We start from the raw sequence: 12,361 nt of genomic DNA, 5'->3' as shown, positions 1-12,361 counted from the left end.
TGTTGTTGTTTTTCGAGACAAGTTTTCTCTGTGTAGCCTTGGCTGTCCTGGAACTCACTCTGTAGACCAGGCCTCGAACTCAGAAATTCTTTTAATCTTCTAATTCACTTTTATTAAGGAAAAGTTTTCAGGTTTTCCCCATCCCCCAATTATTTTCAGAAACAGAAATCAAATGTTTCACTTTAGGTCAAGTCTCACTCTTTAGGTTGGCCTGAAACTTGACGTGTAGGCCAGATTGGCCTTAAACTCACAGAGGTCAACCTGTCTCTGCCTCCAAAGTCCCAGTATTAAAGTTCTGTGCCACTGTGCCTGGCTGCATTCTTGACCACTTTAAATAAATCATTAGAGGGGCAGGGATTGAAGTGGGAGAGATTTGGAGAGCTTTCCTGAATTGTTGCTTCTTATTTGTTTCACATAATGGTGCTGGACAACAAACCCAGGGCATTGCCCACTGACAGCAAGCCACATCCAATGGTTCAAGCGAGCAATAAGAAGCAGTGTGTTAAATAGAGGTTGGAGTCATAGTTGGATGGGGGAGTGTTTTGAAGGTAGAGCTAAGAGGATCACACAGCACTGGGGGCTTAGCTTTGGGTATGCAAAGGGGAGACACATAGACTAGTGGTTCTGTTTCATATGCTCACAAGAACAAGTCCTAGGGTGGTCTGTCTTTCTTCCTTCCTTCTTTCTTCCTTCCTTCCTTTCTTTTCTTTCTTTCTCTCTCCCTCTCCTTCCTTTTCCTCTTCTTTTGTTTATGTTTGTTTGTTTGTTTGTTTTTTAAAGACAGGATTTCTCTGTGTGTTCTTGGCTGTCTGTCCTGGAACTTGTTCTGTAGACCAGGCTGGTCTACTTCTGGCTCCCAAGTGCATGTGGCACCACCGCCACTGTCCATCTTGGTGAGTTCTTAGAAATCTACCCCAGGATCAATAACTCCTGTCAAACCAGCTTCTGTTTCCAGTCATGTCAAATCCATTCTCCTCTGAGTCGTATGTGTAACTTGCCATCCTGATGTTCTGTATGTCAGGCATGGGTCTCTTCTCTCATACAAGCAGGGTTAGGAAACCAAGAGGAGCAGCGCAGCAGTAGTGGCACCTAAGCTGGTGTTTTCACACCCTTGAGGACATGGGCCCTTGGAGCCATTAGGGCCTTCCGGGTGATGTTGGCCATCATCCCTCAGGTAAACTCTCAGGTGACCTCTCAGGCTTAATCTCTCAGATAGGAAGTGGGGGCCCCCAACTCTGGACTCAAGCACTGGGAAGGACAATTGTGGAGACTAGAACCCACAGGCTGTCTTTCAAGCCAGCACATTTCCTCTCCTAATGTAACTGAAGTATCCACCCAGTTTCTACAATGTTCCACACAGCTGCACCAGTGTAACCCTCCTGGCTTGAGGCCTGCCTCTCATAACCACACCTCTCTACCTACCTCCTGCTATTTGACACACCTCGTTTCTGGTTCCAGTTACATCGGAAGTCCCACCTCTACAGAGACCAAAAGAAGCCGCTGATTGGGCCGGCATCCTGACGAACTTGTGGGAGGGGTTTTACCTCACCTATTCTACCTGTTGGCTAGTAACAAACAGGGCATTAAATTGAAGATGGCTGAGCGATCACGACTCCCGTCTAATTTTTTTAAACTTTCCACGTGGACAGGTATAACTTTGGCCACCCTATTTTCTCCCAAACTCTCTCTTACCGTTGCTTTTCCTTCTAACTCCATTTCCCAGAATAACTCTCTCTTTAATGTTGGCGCTGGTAGCCAACACACCAAGAAATACATCCCCAATGAACCCTAACCCTTTATTAGCTGCGTTATCTTTCTGCATTCCAGATTTTAAGAGCAAAGAAAGGCATGCTTCTATTTGAGGATTCATAGTCTCTTTCCATTTGTTTTGCACCAGTAAGGGGAACAGCTGAGGGCAGCCCACAGGCATTTCTTCCAGTCTCTTCTCTTTTACATCCCTGACCCAGAATGAATGCTGCCATATTCCAAATCCTCCTCCTGGGATCCAGCCACACTTCAGCATCACTTTGTACTTTGTTAAAGCCAATGTTTTTGGTTTGCTTTAACTTGTAAAGGGTTTACCACATCTTATGCATGTGTGTGCCACACTAAGGTAAGAGAACAATCTTCAGGATACCTCTTTCTTTCCACCATGGGATCCAGGGATTGAACTTAGGTTGCAAGGCCCAGCAGAAAGTACTCTTACCTGCTGAGCCATCTTACCAGCCCCTATTTTTTTAATTAGACACATGTAATCATATGTGGAGATCAGAGGACAACTTTTGGGAGTTGGCTCTCTCCTTCCATCACCATGTGGGACCTGGAAATCAAATTCAAGTTATCAGTCTTAGAGGCAAGCCCCATTTTACTAAGTGAGTCATCCATCTTACTGGTCCCTTGTGTTGTTTTGAGATGGGGTTTCCTGTGTTCCAGGCTGGTATTAAGCTTGACAAGGACATTCTTGAACTCCTGACTTCTGTCTTTACTTTCTCAGCTGAAATTATTGGGATGCCACACCATGTTTATGAGATGCACAGCTTAGTGTATGCTAGGCAAGGACTCTTATAAAAATGACCTGTGTCCCAAGCCCCAGAAACTAACATTTAAAAAAAATCTGCAAAGGGGCTTGTGATAGTTTGAATATGCTTGGCCCAGGGAGTAGCACTATTTGGAGGTATGGCCTTGTTGGGGGAAGTATGTGACTGCGGGCGTGGGCTTTAAGTCCCTCCTTCAAACCATGTGGGAGTAAGGATTCTGCTAGTAGCCTTCAGATAAAGAGGTAGCTCCTCCTGCACCATGTCTGCCTAGATGCTGCCATGTTCCCACTTTGATGATAATGGACTGAACCCAGCCTATATGCCAGCTCCAATTAAATGTTGTCCTTTATAAGTCTTGCCTTGGTCATGGTGTCTGTCTGTTCACAGCGGTAAAACCCCAACTAAGACAAGGCTGTAGGTATAGCCCATGGTAGGGCCTTTGCATAGCCCTTGCCTTGCCTTTACTTGTGTAGATTTTGCCTAGTCCTTTCATAGTCCTTGCCTTGTCTAGCCCTTGCCTAGCTCCTGCCTAGTCCTTGCCTAATTGCCTAGTCCTTGCCTAATTGCCTAGTCCTTGCCTAGTTCCTGCCTAGCCCTTGCCTTAGCCTTGCCTAGCCCTTGACTAGTCCTCGTCCAGCCCTTGCCTAGCTCCTGCCTAGTCCTTGCCTAATTGCCTAGTCTTTGTCTAGCCCTTGTCTAGTCTTTGCCTAGCCCTTGCCTAGTCTTTGCCTAGCCCTTGTCTAGTCTTTGCCTAGCCCTTGCCTAGTCTTTGCCTAGCCCTTGTCTAGTCTTTGCCTAGCCCTTACCTAGTCTTTGCCTAGTTCCTGCCTAGCCCTTGCCTAACCCTTGTCTAGTCATTGCCTAGCCTTGCCTAGCCCTTGACTAGTCCTCGTCCAGCCCTTGCTTAGTTCCTGCCTAGTCATTGCCTAGCCTTGCCTAGCCCTTGTCTAGTCTTTGTCTAGCCCTTGCCTAGCCCTTGCGTAACCTTTGCCTAGCCCTTGCCTAGCCCTTGTCTAGTGTGTCTAGCCCTTGCCTAGTCATTGCCTAGCCCTTGTCTAGTCTTTGTCTAGCCCTTGCCTAGCCTTGTCTAGCCCTTGTCTAGTCTTTGTCTAGCCCTTGCCTAGTCCTTGCCTAGCTCCTGCCTAGCTAGTCCTTGCCCAGCATATACAAGACCATGAGCTCCATCCTCAGAACAGCAAAGAAGTGATCCTAGAAACAGTACAAGGTATAAATAACTTTTTTTTCAGTATACCCATTAGAAATTCACAAATTTTCACTGAATGAATATTCTCCCTTTCTCCTGTAGTGAGGAGTGACTCTGGTCGTGTAACCACACACTGCGTGGGAGGCTCTGGGTCCATTCTGTCAACATTTGGACCTTGGCCATAATTCTGCCAGAGACAATGAGTACTTGCTTCTTGGGATACTTCAAAGGGCACATTCTCCCGAGTCACAGAGCAGCCTCTGTGTTCCCCTCCATCAGTTAGTTACTCATGAACGTCGTCCCCCAGTGTGAAATTCATTCATGTTTAGGCCTTGAGTTATTTGTGAAGAAAGCTACATATTTGAAAAGAGGTGAACTGTGGATTGGCTCAGTTAGTACAGTGCTTGCCTAGCGTGTACAGAGTCTGAGTCCAGCCTCGGCATACAAGGCTCTATTTAAGAACAAATAAAAAGGCAAGCAGGCAAATTCTAAGTGATCTCCCTGCCTATGATGACACCAAGCAGGTTCAGTCTAACAGGGACCATCTTGCCACTACACTAACTAATTTCTCCCTAACTGAGCCCAGGGAGTCAGGAGGAACATGAGCGGCCAGAAGGAAGTTTGTCAAGCCAATGCTCACTTATTGTGCCCTGATGCACAGAGACTCCCATCGTACAGAACAGCACTGATCTGTTCCTTCCTTGTATCCAGTGCCTCTGGGTTCATCAATGTTTGCTGAGTGGGCTTAGATGCCAGGTACTTAATTTAAAGCGGGAGGTGGGGGATGGGAAGGGGAGAGAGGCAGGAGCTGCTGCCTTTGGAGGGGGCAAGGACCTGTGGAGGAAATCAGCCCTCATGATACTCATGGCCAGTGGCAGAAAAGACATCAGCAGCACCAGCTTGTCCCAGTTGGATGACTGGGACCATAAAGACAGGAAGACACTCCCTCTCCATCCTTAAACACAGTGACCGGTCTTCCTTAAATATTCTTTGATGTAGTTACAAAACTTTGAAAAGACTGCTCACAGGAAGGAAATGAGATTTATGAACAAAATCTTAGCACAAGCTCAGACCAGAGGACTAAGGGAGCCTTAAGGAGGCAGCCCCAGCATAACCACCAGGGTTCCTTGACTACGGATCCACTAGTGTGAACATCCCGAACTCATTTTCTTCACTTGGTCTTTTGACCTTGGTCAAGGTGCCTTCCCTCTGCGGTTCTATAGATGAGGGTGGAGGACTGAATTGGTGATTTTTTTTAAGTGTATATGTTGTCCAAATTTTGTTTCATCCAGAACCCCAATGTATAAAATAAGAGGAAGCTGTTCATCCTCTTGCAGTGCTTACGTCGTTTTGCAGTGTACCCTGAGGATCAGTGGGAATCACCATTGATTGAGTGTTCCCTATGGTGCTTGGGAATCCACGTGTCACGTGTTACTGAGACCTCTGCAGCAGTGATGTGCAGTTAATTAGCCTGGGAACTGAGATCTGTCGTAATCAGGGCTATGAACTAGGATCTGTTGGCAAGAGGCAGAACTGGATTTTGAACCATTTATTTTCTTGATTACCACACCTTGGCACTGCACCGGAAAATGCCCCTTTACCTATGTAGAATATTGAGCTGAATCAAAACACGCATATAAGAGTAAGTAATATTCTTAAAGACTGCAACTCCCCTATATTATCATGAGATTTCCTTGTGCAGCAGAGATGGAGCTGGATTTCTGTTTATTTACATCACCTGATACTATACATCAGGTATTATTTTGGAATACAAATGTGATTAAAACTGGTGTTACTAATTCACGCTGGGTTTAAGTTGTGAACTGGGGTCAGGGTTGGAAGTAGCCTCAACCTTTTCAAGGTGCTTCAAGTCCCACCAACCTTGGACGCCAGGGGGTAGCTGTAGACCAGGAGCAATTCTCATGGTCATTTACGTCATCCGAAGTCTTAGTTCTTCAAGGTGCAGTTGCTTCAGAAGGTAACAATACACTGTTGCAACCCCTCCCAGCATCCCACATCTTTTCATCTCCCCCTTCAGTTACTTCCTATGTGCGGGATGACAAGAAAACCAGAATGGTTTCATGATCCTCGTTGAGGACCTATAGAGAAAGCTCCACCAAGCAAGCAAGTGCTCCACTGCCCCGCCCTGAGGTCTTTCAGGGGTCACTAGCAAACCCAAAGATCTCAGGACCCCCTCGGGAAAGAAACTGACCCCACAGAGAAGACAAGCTTTTAGTCAGGCATGAGGTGTGGCAAGGCATGCCCGTGGTTTCCCTGTTATTGATGCCAGCCGTGCCACAGAGATCGAAATATTTCACATGCCACCTGAAGGTACGGAACAACCTCCCCCCGCCCCCCAGCAGCTGACACCAGCTGTTGGAGAGTAACTTGATGGGCTTTGGGAGGAACTGGCAGAATGATGCCTGGGAGACAATGGCCAGGACTTTAAAGACAGCTCTCCTGGACGGCTTTGCAACTCGGTTCAGAAGAGGAGAAAAGAGATGTGTGTGTCTGCACTGTCAAAAAGGAGTTAATAGCCCCTCTTTCTTAAACAAAGAAAATTCTGGGCACGTGTTCCTCACCCAAGCCTCCCCAGACTCATTTCGGTCCCAGGTCCCCCGAGCAGGTGCTAGCTAAATCAATCGTCCAGATCCTCCTAGGAAAGGTGAGAGGAGAGAACCTTGAAAATAAAACAAAAGTCTCCATCACACATCCCCCAAGGACTTCATACAGGCCTCACCCCAGATGACTCTGCTCTCCTGCACTGCCTGGGAGGTGTCACTGCCACCGCCCTGGGGGGGGGGTGTTGTCTGTCACTTGGAAATTTCCCCTGTGCCCCTGTCTCTCAAGAACCCTGCAAAGGAGAGCAAGCAAGAGGGATGAAGACATCTACTCCAAGATGCATACCAATCTACTTGCCACCTGCCTTTACCTCTGTCTATTTGAGAACCTAAAAGGGAATATTTTCCCTACTCCATTGAGTGCCCCACCTCCATCTGGCTACTCCTCTCTGCGATGACCCCTTCAGGCAGCGCCCCTCGCTTGTCTGGACTGTTTGTCATTTTTCACCCGACAAAGCGCGGCAGCAGGCGAGCCCAAGGCATTTTCTTCCAAAGGAGAGAGACGCGTGGGGCACCCACTCGGGGCCTCTGCAAATTCGCCCCACCCGAATGGAACAAAGCAACAGAGACAAGATGAGACGCATCGCCCAGCCCCGGCGACTCCACCATCGTGCGGGGACCCACGCCCCAGTCCCCCTGCAAGGCGCCGCCTGCGCCCGCGGCTACCCATGGGTCAGTAGCGCCGCGCGTCCTACGCCGCCTCGCGCTGCCCGCGTCCCCAGGCAGCTACTGTACCTGCTAAATTTAGCGACCGCCGGGTATTAATAGCTAGCGACCCGGGCTGGTGGTTCGCAGGGGCGCGCGGCCCTAAGGGGACGCGGGGATCGGGAGGGAAGGGAAGAAGGGACACAGGAGAAGAGGCCACTTACACCACCAGTCTGGAGATGATCCACGACACCATGGCGGGCGGGCGGGCGGGCGCGGCCCGGATTGCTGGGCTGCGGGCGGTGCTGCGCTCCCGACACGTCTGTCTGTCCGCGCACCGCCGCCGCCGCCAGACTGAGCGCACCCGCCCGGCCCGGCCCCGCGCTCGCGCGTCGGCGCAGCCGCGGCACGTTCCGCCCGCTGCCCCAGCCCCCCGGGGCTCCGCGGGCCCACGGCGATTGGGTGGCTAGCGGTGAGGGCACCCGCGCGACCCGCCCCTACTCCGATCGTCCCAGCCCCAGGGCTGCAGCCAGGGCGGGTCCTCCTCCTCCCTCCTTGTGAAACCGTGTGGTGCCCCGTGTGGTGCCGTGGCTCAGTGGGCTGGGCCTCCGAAACCCCTGGGAGGGCTACTTCACCTTCACTATTACGGTAGGGAAACTGAGGTCTGAATCTGGACTTTGAAATCCTGCCTACACCTGTCTGGGCGAGGTTCTGTCATTCTTCACTTGGATGATACGCTAGCTTCAGGAGAAACCTGAAGTCTTCAACTGGTACCCTATAAGTCTTCATTTCACCATCTCAGCAAGTGTCAGCCTGCTGACAGCTCTAGTGTCCCTACACGATCCCTTCTCTGGCTGCAACCCCATCATCATTCACCACATATCCCTTCAGTTCTTTTTACTGCAGATATTCTCTCTCTCTCTCTCTCTCTCTCTCTCTCTCTCTCTCTCTCTCTCTCTCTCTCTCTCTCTCTCTCTGTCTCTCTCTCTCTGTCTCTCTCTCTCTCTCTCTCACACACACACACACACACACACAATCACACATGTCAGAGGTCAACATGCAGGAGTCAGTTCAATGTAGGTCCCGGTGATAGCTCGGGTCAACATCAGCCATGGCGGCAAGCTCCAGCGGAGCTGTCTCACAGACCCGCACCTGGGACCTTCCCTGTCCATACATATACTTCTGTCTTTGACTCATCCTCAAGCCTCAGCTAGCGGGCTATGAGAGCCAAACGGCATATACATCGCGGCGCAGCAGCATTAACAGAGACAAAATGGAAACTGCATTCAGTATCAACACATTAATGCATTCAAAAATTATTGCGTCATATAAGATTTGTCTTAATCATGGAATTTTATGTCGTCCCTTTAAATTTTTTAGCCCGGCTGAGTGACTTGCTTTGCTCACCCTGAGGATGGACCTGAACTTGAAAGCCTTTGTCCTTTACCCCTGGACTCTGCTGCTCCCTCACTCCAGTAGTTTGGGTCCCAGTGACCTGCTCTTTGCGGATATTCAGTTGTGTAAAATTCAGTGCCCAGTAGGAGAAATTCTGTAGAGACCTGCTTTGTAGCTTTTTCTAAAGGAGCTCTGGCCAAGATGGTTTCTTGCAGAGGCAATGTGACTTTGGACTTTGGCTGAAAGACACTGAAAACTAATGCCTTCAAATATGATAGATTATGCACTGTGGCATGCGCCTATGACTCCAATTCTTTGGAGGTAGAAACAGGAGCCCAGGCTACTAAGACCAGTCCCAACCCCCTCACTCCAAACCCAGGCATGGTAGTTGACTCTGTAACACTCACCCTCAGAAGGAGGAGACAGGAAGGTGAGTTCAAAGTCATTCATGACTACTTAGGGAGTTCAAGACCAGCCTGGACTACATGATTCCAAGTCTGTCTCTGTCTCTCTGTCTGTCTGTCTCTCTCAAGTGTATGTATGAACAACACAGATAGAAAACACTTTCTGACAATTAAGGGGCTATGAGAGAGTTGTCTTCTTTGATGTCTCTTTGTCTCAAAGCACCCATAAAATACGTGTACTAGAGAGGGGGTTAATGTAGTGTTGAAACTGTTTGGAGGTTGGTCATTTTGCTTTTGGGCAGCTCTGAATCTCATACCCTAACCACTTCCTTTACAGAACCCTCTCACTGCAGGCCACTCTACACCTATGTAAGGGACTACCAGAGGTGCTTCTGTGTTCCAGTGCCCACTGAAGTTACTCAGATTAGGAAATCCTAAACCTGCCTGGCCTGGCCTTCCTTCAGGAATATTTGTTATGGCTCTGCTCTCCTGCTGCCTTTGGCAAGCTCAGCTGTTTTCCTTGAGTGGCCAACATGGCCTGTGCTCTCTCCAGGGATGAAAACAAGTAGAATAAACTTGAAGTCTTTCCAAGTATGGCCTCACCATACTTTACTAGAGATCATAAAATTAAACAGAGAAAAGCTTGGAAAACTTACTAGGCAGTGAAACCCTAAGGCCAAGCCAGGCATGGTGACACATGCCTGTAGTCCCAGAACTTGGGAGGTTGAAGAAGGAGCATGGTCATGAGTCTGAGGGCAGTCTAGACTACAAATGGTGAGATTGTATCTCAAATAACAAAACACCACAGACAAGCTTGGTACAGCGGTGTACATCTGTAATAGTAATAACAACAATAAAAAGAACAAAGATTTAAAAAAAAAACGCAGCATGGGTTGTGCAAAGTTCAGTCACTGAATTTACCTGCCTTGTAAGCACAGGCCTTGAGTTTGATCCCTAGAAGCCAGGTTACAAATAAAAACATATAATTCAGAGACAGAGGCCAGAGAATGGATCCCTGGGGCTTGCTGGCCAATCAGAGCCTAGACTACTTGGTGTGCTCTGGGTCAGTGAGAGGTCCTGTGCCCCAAACATGGTGAATGGTGCCCAAAGAAAGACACTTGAGGTTTAACTCTAATTTATACGCCACACACACAGACACACACATACACACTCACACTCCATACACAAATACCATACACACATACCATACACACACACCATACACATTCACATACACATCACACACAATCACACACACACAACCATATTCAAACGCATATGTACAACACACACCAAACACACAAAGACTAGATACACACCATACACCACATGCACACACATCACCACCATCATACACACACACACACACACACACCACACAAAACCACAGCAAGACAACCAAGCAAAGAGGATGTTCCGAGTCCTCCCCATACTCCTCTCCATGTTCTTCCACCGCGAACATTAATGAGATCAGGAGACCTATCAGCCATTTTGAGGGGTGGAGCTCCTCAGGGCCTTGGGAGCACAAGCCTATAGTTCCAGCTGTTGAAGAGGCTGAGAAAGGAGGCTTACAAGGTTGCTAGGGCTACTGAGACAGTTCAAAGCCAGCCTGAGGCTTGCTTGGGCTACTGAGACAATTCAAGGCCAGGCTGGTCTACTTAGTGAGACCCTTAGTAAAACAACAACAGACTTGGAGGAGAGGTTGGGATAGCTCAGCAGCAGGCTTGCCTAGTATGTGCAAGGCCTGGAGTTCAATGCTTAGTGTTGGAAAAAAAGTTTAAATTTTCAATAACTATGGTTTGAGGAGGTATCCTGAGCCAGGAAACCGTGGAGTGCTGCCCCATACAATGGCTAAGCTTTGCAAGTAAATGGAAAACACGGATTTGATTATTGTGCTCCACTGGACATTGAAACTCTTAAGTCTGGAGGAATGGGCTAGAAACTGAGTGGGAACACCCAGGTTTTCTTCAATAGTCAGGAGGTCTTGTTCCATAGAGCAAGGCTGAATGATAATAAGCAGGAGGAGAGAGAACTCGAGGCAGGAAGAAAGTTACTTTTTTGTTGCATTCCATTTCTCTGAGCGTTTCTCTGTTGCACGTGCTGCATCTCTCCATCTGGGATCCTCCTGTTTGTCCTTGGCCATAGATCTGGAAAACGCTGAGACCAGGAAAGAGTTCATCTTCTAGACAATGGGGCTCTCATTGAATTTCACTATCAGTTGGCTCACTTTGAATTTCTTTTCTCAGGAAGGGATGTGTAGTGCGTGATTTCTGCTGCTGCTGCTTCTGTCTTCTGACAGCCTGCCGCTTTATATTTGAGAATAACCCTCTCACATCCTAACCTGACAAATTGCAATTCCTCTTATGTCTTTACTACCTTAATTGGGTTTTGGGTGATTACCAGACATAAGCTGGGCCCCAAATTTTCCCTATTATTTTTTTTAATTGAAACCAGAAAGAATATACTTCTACATTTGTTTGTGAACTAGCTCCCAGAATAAAAACCCACACATATATTAAAGAGTCTACAAGGCTGGCTGACTCTGTGATTGTAAAGAATTAGAATGTTCCAGATCCATAAACAAATCATCTTCTGTTATTTATTAATCTCAATAGCCATTTCTTGATGTGATGACTATTCTTGGTTGTCAACTTGATTATATCTGGAATTAACTAAGACCCAAATGACTGTGAGGGGATTTTTTTTTTCTTAAATCATATGAAGTGGGAAGATCCACCTTTAATCTGGGCCACACCATTGGCTGGCAGCCTATAATATAAAGCACAAAGAAGGAGGAAGCTGGCTCTCTCTTTGACTGCTTGCTCTCACCTACCTACAAGTCCATTCCTTCTCTGGCAGTACAGAATCTTGTGATTTTGGCATATCCTGAAAACCAGCTAAGACATCCCCCCATCTATCTGTCTATCTATCTATCTATCTATCTATCTATCTATCTATCTATCTACCTACCTACCTACCTACCTACCTACCTACCTACCTACCTATCTATCTACCTACCTATCTATCTATCTATCTATCTATCTATCTATCTATCTATCTATCTATCTACCTACCTACCTATCTATCTATCTATCTATCTACCTACCTACCTATCTATCTATCTATCTATCTATCTATCTATCTATCTATCTATGCCAGACACAGTGGTAGGCAAGTATAGTAGTCAGGGTTCTCTTATATTGTGTAAGTTCTGTTCCTCTAGAGAACCCTATTCCATCACTGTGCTTAATATCACTTCAAGTCTCAGGTAGAATCTATTGTTGACAGAATATTGGCTTCCACCAACCCAAAAGCTACAGACATCATCAGATAGCAACTAACACCTGTTTCTCTGATTGATGTTTCCATAATGTACTTTAAAAATAACTTGATTTGTAACTTTGTCTATAACTATAAAAACTTTCTGGAACCATGTCTACAATTGGAGCATATCATTCACCCTTCCTTCCTTCTTTCCTTCCTTCTTCCTTCCTTCCTTCCTTCCTTCCTTCCTTCCTTCCTTCCTTCCTTCCTTTCTTTCTTTCTTACTTTCTT

At 47.3% G+C, this 12,361-nt stretch overlaps 1 protein-coding gene across 2 annotated transcripts in view; it reads right to left on the bottom strand.

Moving 5' to 3' along the window:
• The window catches only part of Reep1 (receptor accessory protein 1), a 110,660-nt gene extending 103,108 nt beyond the window's left edge, over positions 1-7,552 (bottom strand). Inside the window, exon 1 of one of the 2 annotated variants that reach the window (XM_031382136.1) lies at positions 7,232-7,552. In XM_031382136.1, the coding sequence (XP_031237996.1) occupies positions 7,232-7,263 (32 nt within the window). In that variant the 5' untranslated portion in view covers positions 7,264-7,552. The remainder of the gene's footprint in view (positions 1-7,231) is intronic. The other variant, XM_031382134.1, reaches the window with a different exon arrangement.
• Between the last annotated feature and the right edge of the window lie 4,809 nt (positions 7,553-12,361).

This window comes from Mastomys coucha, unplaced genomic scaffold (genome assembly GCF_008632895.1).
Source record: "Mastomys coucha isolate ucsf_1 unplaced genomic scaffold, UCSF_Mcou_1 pScaffold20, whole genome shotgun sequence".
NCBI lineage: Eukaryota > Metazoa > Chordata > Mammalia > Rodentia > Muridae > Mastomys > Mastomys coucha.
This window is presented reverse-complemented; position numbering and strand designations above follow the sequence as displayed.